The following is a 9,312-nucleotide window of genomic DNA, read 5'->3' as shown; positions in this document are numbered from 1 at the left end:
AGCGTCATTTATAAGTCAGCTCACTCCATAAAGGGATCCAAGGGAGCGCCTGCTATTTCTGCCTCCCTCCAGCCCAGGCTGGCGCCTGTGCAGCTGTCACGCCTCTTCCAGCTACATTTAAATGTTAGAAGTTCGAGTTACCTACATGGTCTGAAATTGCAACTGGTGACCTTTCAACAAATGCCAAAGTTCTTTCAGGGCACAGAACAGCCCAGACACATAGGGCGTCTAGAAGGCCCAGAGGAAGTGGGGGCAGGGTCCAGCTCACAGCTTTTTCAGTGTCACTGATGCATCCAAAGCTATTTATGGGCTCGCTCTTCTTGGCAAAGGGTTCTTGCAGGCCTGCATGGAAGGAGTGAGGACAGAGTCTCTGAACAGTAAGGCAGTCTTAGGGCAGTTCGCAGGTGGGGCCTCCACCTGAAGGCTAGGATCTGGGCTTTGACTGTAGAGGACTAGCTGAGGGCATATTCTCTGTTAGCAAAACTCTGCCAGGATGCTTTCCATGCACTCCCTCAAGTGACCCCAGCAAATGCTCTTGCATGAAACCTCAGCATTTCTGCTTCCAGCATGGCAGACCCTTTGGGATATCTGCTCAGCCCATGATCCCCATCTTAGAGAGAAGTGTGCCCTGCCCGTAAGAAGAAAACCCAAGGCCACGTTTGTCTTATGTGACCCTGGTCTACGGCTGCAGCTAACTGGACACAAGCTAAGACAGTCAGTTTTTTCCTCCGGGGAACTTGGTGTGAGACGTGGAGATAGAGTGGACTGGATGGCCGTGCTGGGACGAGGGATGTGTCTTCGGGATTAGGAAAGCAGTGGGTGCTGGGGTTCAGGAGAGTCCCCTGAAGCTTTCCAAAAAATTCCCTTTCTGCCTTAGTCAGAATAAATAAGTGTCTGCTACCTACAGTGAAAATGACCTTAACTACAATAGATACGACAATCAACATTTTGCAAATGAAGAAAGGGAGACTCAGAGAGGTTGGAAATGTTACCAAGCTCGGCCAAGCCTAGTCAGCATAGCCTACGTTATGGTGCAGCAGCGAATAAACCTGAAATCCCCATGGCTTAATGCAGCAAAGGTTTGTTTCTCCCTCCCGTTCCAGGCTCACGCAGGCAGGGCAGCAGCTCCTCCAGGCTCCTGCCACATCATGAACCTGCACAAAGATGCATGGCATCAGAGGACGGTCCACCCTAATGTAGGCAATCGAGGCTGATCTCATCTTAATTCTTACTTTAGTTAGATCTGCAAAGACCCTCATTCTAAATGGGGGTCACATTCACAGGTTCCAGGGTTTGCACATGGACGAGTCTTTTGGGGAAATACCATTCAGCCCACCAAAGGCATCTTGAACTCCTCCCAATTCTGGACATGAGGACTAGGCCACAGTGGGAAACTCTGGGAACCAGTGATGCTCAGGTGAACTTTGACCTCCCTCCTGGTCACAGGGAGTTCCATCAAATGCCCGGTGGCACGTGCTATTGCTAGCCTGCCATGGTGGCGAGGCCAGGGAGTCAGATGCCTCCAGTCGAGCTGGGCAGACGCTTTCCTAACCTTTGACAAAGGACTGAGCAGCAAGCGTGCCATGGTGGAGCAGCTCCTCTGTAGATTTGCTTAGAAGACTTAGAATGTGACTTTCAGGTCAAGTATGTGAGACTACAGAACCTCTAAGAATGCTGTAGGGAAACAGCACTGTGCCATCTCAATAGCAGAAAAGGGTCAGGTGGATTGGCTCATGCCTGTAATCCCAGCACTTTGGGAGGCTGAGGCGGGCAGATCACTTGAGGTCAGGAGTTCAAGACCAGCCTGGTCAACATGGTGAAACACCATCTCTACTAAAAATACAAAAATTAGCCAGGCGTGGTGGTGCATGCCTGTAATCTCAGCTCCTCGGGAGGCTGGGGCAGGAGAGTTGCTTGAACCTGGGAGGTAGAGGTTGCAGTGAGCCGAGATCGGGCCACCGCATTCCAAGCTGGAGGACAGAGACTCCATCTCAAAAAAAAAAAAAAAAAAAAAAAAAAAAGGCAGGAAAAGACTCCCAGACCACAGGTCTCTCCCTCCATGCTTTGAGAACCAGATGCCAGCTGAGTTACAAAAAGTTTCAAACTCAAAATGTGCTTTGTGCATCAGGGGACTTTCCAGAGGGCAGCCCCAGCTGGAGTGGGGAAATACTGGTGTTGGGTGTGGTCAGTGGACAGAAGGCGATCCAGTGCTGAAAATCACACAGTTTCCTGCTGAGAGAATGTGGACTGAATGGGGAGTGTTTGAAGGCGAAGGAGCAGGATTGACACAGACACCTGTTTTTAGTTCCCAAGTGGAATTCTATGGACAGATCTATTTTAAATCCAGTGCTCGAGAAGGGCCACTTAGGTGTTACCTAGCACCTGAGAGAGCTTGCCACAATCCTGGACTCTGGTCCGGTAAGACCAGGGTCAGTGGAGGGAGAAACCATGTCTATAGAGAGTTTAGTGAGAAGCCCGCTTGCAACAAATTGCATTTCCTTCAACCCTGTCCTTGTAGTGAATCCTTTATCTATGGTAACCAGACTGTAGGGGGTATTAGGCTTTGTGAGGGGAGTAAAGTGCTGTGCTTTTATAGAAAAAATTGTCACTTGGTAACAAGTAAACCTTGATTTGCGACTCAGGCGGTTACATCCGTGCTTGGGAGGCCAGGGGGCCACACGCAGGTACCACCAGTAAGCCATCAGCTCCCCCATTTCTAGGAGGGCATGAGCCACCATGTTCAGGCTACGTTGTTCCTCAGCTGCAATCCTGAACAAGGCTGAGGAACAAGGGGCCAGGCCTGAATGGGACAACATGCAGGGAAAGCCGTATGCTGGCTCCCAGTGGCCAGACTGCCTGCACTCAGGTCCCCGCTCTGCCACTCATTGGCCGGAAGCCTTGAGCCAGCTACTTCACCTCTCCTCGTCCATTCTGTCATCTATAAAATGGATTATTCAGAGTTTCTGATTCCCTGGGTTGTTGTGAAGACTACCTGAGCTATCTGACGTTATACGCATCAGCAGTCATCGTCGTCATCACTGGACACAAAGCAATGAAGACTTCTTTAAAAGGAGAAATAAGTTTATTTCTCCTCCATCCACTCTAAATACATGTCGCCACCAGTGGCGTGTCGGAGACAGTATTTTGATTAGGGAGTGCCAAGCATTCTACAGCATCTGATGGTGAAAATAGCCGTGCGTTTTATTTCTGCTATCTAGGAATGTGAGGTGCACAGCAGGTCGGGGTGCTGCTGTGGGAGACAAACGGTCCAGGTAGAGGCCATTCTCCGGGACGCGGGCAGGGCAGGTGTTCACTGGGCAGAGTGCTTCTTGCACACCTGCAGGAACTCCAGCACGTCGTCCGGAGACCCCAAGACTATCGGCGCCCTCTGGTGGATGTCTGTGGGAATGACGTCTAACACGGCCTCCTTCCCGGTGGTGGCCATTCCCCCAGCCTTCTCCATGACGTAGGCCATGGGGTTGCATTCATACAGCAGTCTCAGCTGGAAAACAAGACCAGAGAGAGGCCTCCTCGTACCAGAAGGGATTGCATTAAAAAAAGGCTTTTCTGCAGCAAAATGTGAAGAGCTGGTGGGAGATTCCCAGGGAATGGATCCTCTCTTTTTCCTTCCTGTGAAGCTGTAAAAGCTCCCCCTGACCTCAGGTTGCATCTGAGACCAAACAGTGAACCATCTGGTTAAATTCAACCATTTGTCAAGCCAGGACCAGCGATAGATTACCTGATGCAAATGTGAGACAGACCACCTGCATACTGGACAGAATGACATTTTGGCAGAAGGCAGCACTGCCTTCTCTTTATATTATGGAAACTGGACTTAATGAGTGACTGTGTGTGTGTTGGATGGAGCTTCGCCTATTCTAAATGCATTCAATAAATCCATGGTGGTGTCTGGCTACAGACATCTGGAAAGCAGACTGGCTCGTCCAAACAGTGCGATATTGTTTGCAACTCGGCATGCATTCCTTTTACGATTCTCCGAAGGCTTGTGGGTTGAAATTCAGTGTATTCTATATCCTGGCAGAGACTTTTGCATATTAACTTTGTACCGCATGCCTTTCCATGCAGTCTGCCTACTGAGCCACAGCCTTCTGCAGGTGTTTCCCGACTCATTTCCATATAGGTGTCATGGCTACTTTTGAAAAACTGAAAAAAAAAAAAATACAGGAGCCTCAATATTTGTGTTCAGGAACAATTTGGGGAGCTTTAGAGAAAAGTTCTGGAAAGCAGGCTAACCACACAGGTTGAGATGCCTGAGGCAGCTACAGCTGGGTAATGTTTTCAGTAAATAGAAACACCTTCACTCCAGATGCCACATGCTGCAGACAGACCTGAATACATCCAGGTACACAGGTTTCCAACGAGTTTAAGGGGATTGTTGTTCCTGTTCTCTTGCATTAAAAAAAATAAAAATAAAAAGGCAGCTGGGCGTGGTGGCTCACACCTGTTGATACCAGCACTTTGGGAGGCTAAGGCGGGTGGATCACTTGAAGTCAGGAGTTCAGGACAACGTGGTGAAATCCCGTCTCTACTAAAAATATAAAAAGTAGCTGGGTGTGGTGGTGGGCACCTGTAATCCCAGCTACTTGGGAGGCTGAGGCAGGAGAATCACTTGAACCCGGGAGGCGGAGGTTGCAGTGAACTGAGATCGCACCACTGCACTCCAGCCTGGGTAACAGAGTAAGACTCTGTCAAAAAAAAAAAAAAAAAAAAAAAAAAAAAAAGCCATCTCTCCACTGGGAAAACATAAGGAGGACACAATACTTGGGAAGGAAGCGCACTGTCACCCTGGCAGAAGGAAAGCCAGGGCGGCTCTGAGCCAGCGTGGGGGAGCGCAGCCACCCTCCAGCCTGCCGAGAACACTGTGGGCTTGGACTGGTGGGTCGGTGGTGATGGGTCACCCGAAAGCCCTAGGTTTCCCCAGAGAGTCTTTCTTCCTCTGAAAGGTAACATTTTCCAAGTAGGAGATGTTGACTCACTAGTTACCTCTGTTTTACACCTTTTGAAAGCAATCAAAGACTTCTATTGGGAAGACATATTTGATTTGCTGCCTTGGAAGTGAGGCTGGCTTGTTTCCTTTCACTTTATGAGTGGAATTCATTTTGCCCAAGCCAAGCCATGTACCCACTGGAAGCCCTAAGGACTTTTAGTCCATCCTGACCATTAATTCCCTTTTGCCACAGCACTAGAAGGGCTCTCAAGACTATTTTTATCTTTAGTTGATATCATCTGGCTTTATCTTTAATCCATACAAGAATATGCTACAGACACCCTTAGTGACCTACCAAGGAGCGTAACCACTAGCAAAACCTTTCTTCTTCCTAAACCAAATCGCATGGGCTGCAAGTGAAATCTGCTCCTCATTTCCTCTCCAGGGGACACACTTACCTTTCCGTTGGGGCTCTTCTTGTTAGCGGGGTACAGAAATATCCCTCCGTAGACCAGAGTGCGGTGAACATCAGCCACCATGGAGCCCACGTACCGGGCACCATAGGGGGCTGAATTATCCTGTAAGGTTAAGACCAGCAAGAATTAGGGTTGCAGAAAATAAAAAAGAGGATTTTCTTTGTGTCTCCGAAGTTTCTTTGATTCCACGTCCATTCACAGAGCGCCTACGAGGGCTGCATTTGGGGCTGTGCTGAAAAAATGTGATGAGAATCCTGTTCTCAATAAATAGAAAATGGAAAAGGGGAGACAGCCTCTCATCATCTCACAATAGGTCAGATTACCCACAGAGGCCCCAACAAGGGTATGGTTGATTCTGGCTATGGAGCTGAGGCAGGTATTACTAAATTTACACCATTTAGTAACAGCTTAAAGGCTGAGAAGGTTTGTTACCAAGCTGAGGAACTGGGCAGGGGTGGGAGTCGGTGTGTGTTTTACAGGACAGGAAACTGCAAAAGCATCTGCTTAGCAATGAGGGAAATGGACCTGGAGGAGCAGCCCGCAGGATTCGGGTGTGTGAGTGCAGACGTTGGGGCGGGAGGGGAATCCAGGGTAAGGTGAAAGGAGAGATGAATAAGCTGGAGACAGAGCCTGGGGCAGATCTGAGGCTCCCTGAACATCCTGCAAACAACATTGGAGCTTCATCTCCAGCAAACAGCAGCCATCAATGGCTTTTAAACAAAGAAAGAACAAAATCCGATATTCCACATAGAGCGAGCTCCATGCTCAGCCATTTCTTCTCTTCACGTGCACCAGCTTGCAGCCTCTTTAGGGAGATGCCACAATGGGCAATCTCAGTCTCGACATGATTGGCAGGTGCATCTCAGGCAGGCCCGGTGAGGGGCAGACACCACTCGGAGGCATTTGGGTGGGGGAACCACATTTTGTGCCATCTGGGACCATGGACCCCAGAAGGGAAGATGTTTTATTGCCATGAATTCATGCATTTGATTAACTTTGTTATCCTAATTTCCTTCTGCCAAGAGAAAGTAGCAAAGGCTGAAATGGAGACTGATTTTGATGTCTCAGGGCAAGAATTCCAGTCCCCAGTACTACGGTGGGAACTTCATCAGGGGCTCAGTGTAGACGGAAGCCCACTGTACTCCCCATCCCTGCTTCCCTTCCCCTCTGGGGTAAATCATCAACCAACAGATTTCCACACTGCTCAGGAGCCCCACATGAGGTCCAAGGCCCTCGATCCCAAGGATGGCTTTCATCTCGGGGGGATGCCCCTGCCTCCAGAATGGCCCCTGGTGCCAGATGCCCAGACCCAGCACCATCCTCCCTAGGCCCTCACTTACTGGGGGGAACTTCTTCCTCTGGACATACTCAGTGACAGCAGGGTCAAAGTCCTTGGCGTAGCCCTCGTTAAGGCTGTAGATTTTACCTTTCTTTTTGATCTTCACATCCTTGTCCACCAAAATGAACTCCCCGATGGCCTTTTGAGACAAGGAAGGAAAGGCAGAGAGATGAGGAGTGCACCCTCTCCCCCAGGCCTGGATGAGGCAGGGGATGGGCTGGGCTGCGCTGGGCTGGGGTCATGGCCACCGGCACAGCTCATCCTGGGCCCCACAACACCTGCCAGCTTCTCCTGGAACTGTGAAGGGGGTGAAGGGAGGCAAGAGGATGCTGGAGAACCCATCAGGGTGGTAACGGAGACCTTTGACTTTGTTCGCAAATGATTTCAGTAAAACAAGAAAGAAACCACACAAAAATAGGGAGAGCAGACTTGTAAAACAACTGCTAAGCCTGCAAGAGAGTAAGAACTGTGTGTCCCAGGGAGGGGAGCACTACGCACTGGGGTCTGTTGGGGGGAAATGGGGGAGCGACAGTGGGGGGTGGGGAGTTGGGGAGAGAGAGCATGGGGAGAAATGCTAGATATAGGTGAAGGGGAGGAAGGCAGCAAATCACACTCCCATGTGTGTACCTATGCAACTATCTTGCATGTTCTTCACATGTACCCCAAAGCCTAAAATGTAATAATAAAAAAAAAAAGAACTGTGTGTCCAAAGCAATATAAGATGCGTATGCCTTCACCCAACAGAAAAAAAGAGTTTGTTCAGGCAGTAGGCTCTCAGGAGACACGGGCCACTGTGGGATCAGTTCCGAGTGACACCGAAGTGCTCAGTGATGTTCTTGGCTTTACGTTTCTATCTTGACGAAAGTTCTCCCAAAAGGGAGAACTAGGTAATAAAGTAGAACCCTGAGTTTTGAGTCCCGCATAGGTAACTTCTTTGCCTTTGCTCACTGGCATCCAAAGCTTTTCTGACTGCCTCCTCCCACACAGCCCAGTGTTGAGCTTTAGGCCTTTAAGCTTGGGGTTCTTCAAAGGAGATTTGGATCTGGAGGAAAAGCGTTGCAGAAGTCTCACTGCTCCGGACTGGGGATTGTTACGGGTTCGGGCTCTGCCCATTTAGGACAGGCTTGACCACTGACACAAGAGTTGAAAAGAAAAAAGTCCTATCAACACCTCTCTGCCTAGCCATTTATTCCCACAGCAAAAACTGGTTCCTACTCAGACGGAGTACATTAAAATCAGACAGACAGGGAGGGAGGGAAGAATTCACAGTGGCCATTGAAAGGTGTCATTGGAAGTGATTCCGCTTTTTTACTTTTATGTGTTTTTCAATATCTTCAAAATGCTTGACCACAAATATACAGGAATATTCTTTTATCATTGGTACAAAAATAAATAAATGTCTTTAACAAAAAATGCATAGAAAGAAAGTCATCTCACGACGGATGCTGTGTGCAGAGCACACGGTCCAGCCAGACTGTCCACGGTGCAAAGGGGGTAAGTTTGTGTATGGAGAAGAAACATAAACGCTCCCACAAAGTGAAAGCCTGCTAGAAACCCAGGTACAGGTGTCAGTGGTTTTAATGGAAACCATCAGCCTGGCCTTGCAGCAAGCCCAAACCAAGAGGAAGCACTTAGCATCTCCCTGGTGGGAGGCTCACCCCCCACCCCTGCACCCCGTCAGGCACAGCAAGGAGAAGGGCTGGAACCAGATCCCAGCAGGCCTGCATGGCGTTGCACTTCCAAACATTTAAGACTGAGGAGGGTAAAGACTCTCAAACACACAGAAACGTCCCTACGGAGACGCTCATCTGCCATCTGGAAACAAGAACAGATTTAATGTTTTCTCTGCTTCCACCAACTCACAGGTAACAACTAGAAGAGCAGGAAGCAGTCAGGGTCTGGTGAGGCACCGTCAGCAAATATCAGTGGCGCCTGAAATCACATCCTGGGCTCAGGTAGAACTTTGCTCTGGTTCTGCCACTAACCCCCCCACCACCCCTACCCAGGTCACCACATTTGGAGACTTTAACTAGCGCCCTTACCCTACCCTTGTTTATTTGTTAAGGGCCCATGCTTCCAAGGAGGCAAAAGTCCACTTCCCTAACAGCCTGGGGCAAAGGCAGCCTGTGTTGAATTAGCCTTCCCGCCACACACAGACCTGGGCTCCCCAGAGGGTTCCCACTCCCTGTGTGCTCCTGGGGTTCACTTTGCCAGCAACAAGCACTTTATGCACAGTTCACTAATGTCACAGGAGGACATCCCTAAAAGTTAAAAAGTTGGCCGGGCCTGGTGGCTCACGCCTACAATCCCAGCACTTTGGGAGGCCAAGGCGGGCAGATCACCTGAGGTCAGGGGTTCGAGACCAGCCTGGCCAACATGGCGAAACCCCATCTCTACTAAAAATGTAAAAATTAGCCAGGCGTGGTGGCACATGCCTGTAGTCCCAGCTACTCGGGAGGCTGAGGCAGGAGAATCACTTGAACCTGGGAGGCAGAGGTTGCAGTGAGCTGAGATCGCGCCATTGCACTCTACCTGGGTGACAGAGCAAG

At 49.6% G+C, this 9,312-nt stretch overlaps 1 protein-coding gene and 1 long non-coding RNA gene across 4 annotated transcripts in view; one reads left to right on the top strand and one right to left on the bottom strand.

Annotated features, from left to right (window-relative positions):
- The first annotated feature begins 330 nt into the window (after positions 1–330).
- Positions 331–9,312, top strand: part of LOC119473940 — a 12,346-nt gene continuing 3,364 nt past the window's right edge. The window contains exons 1-3 of one of the 3 annotated variants that reach the window (XR_005203209.1): positions 331–377; positions 567–714; positions 1,104–1,196. This is a non-coding gene — a long non-coding RNA (uncharacterized LOC119473940). Of the gene's footprint in view, positions 715–1,103; positions 1,197–1,283; positions 1,783–9,312 lie in introns of those variants that run through there. The other 2 variants (XR_005203210.1, XR_005203208.1) reach the window with 2 other exon arrangements.
- The window catches only part of FBP1 (fructose-bisphosphatase 1), a 35,909-nt gene continuing 29,665 nt past the window's right edge, over positions 3,069–9,312 (bottom strand). Inside the window, exons 5-7 of the mRNA XM_017547206.2 lie at positions 6,765–6,902; positions 5,407–5,526; positions 3,069–3,502 (exon numbers count right to left, since the gene is read on the bottom strand). Coding sequence (XP_017402695.1) covers positions 3,311–3,502; positions 5,407–5,526; positions 6,765–6,902 — 450 coding nt within the window. The 3' untranslated portion in view covers positions 3,069–3,310. The remainder of the gene's footprint in view (positions 3,503–5,406; positions 5,527–6,764; positions 6,903–9,312) is intronic.

The sequence above is a fragment of the Cebus imitator genome, unplaced genomic scaffold (assembly GCF_001604975.1).
Source record: "Cebus imitator isolate Cc_AM_T3 unplaced genomic scaffold, Cebus_imitator-1.0 Scaffold196, whole genome shotgun sequence".
Lineage (NCBI taxonomy): Eukaryota > Metazoa > Chordata > Mammalia > Primates > Cebidae > Cebus > Cebus imitator.
The sequence above is the reverse complement of the archived record's forward strand: the minus strand, read 5'-3'. Positions and strand labels throughout refer to the sequence as shown.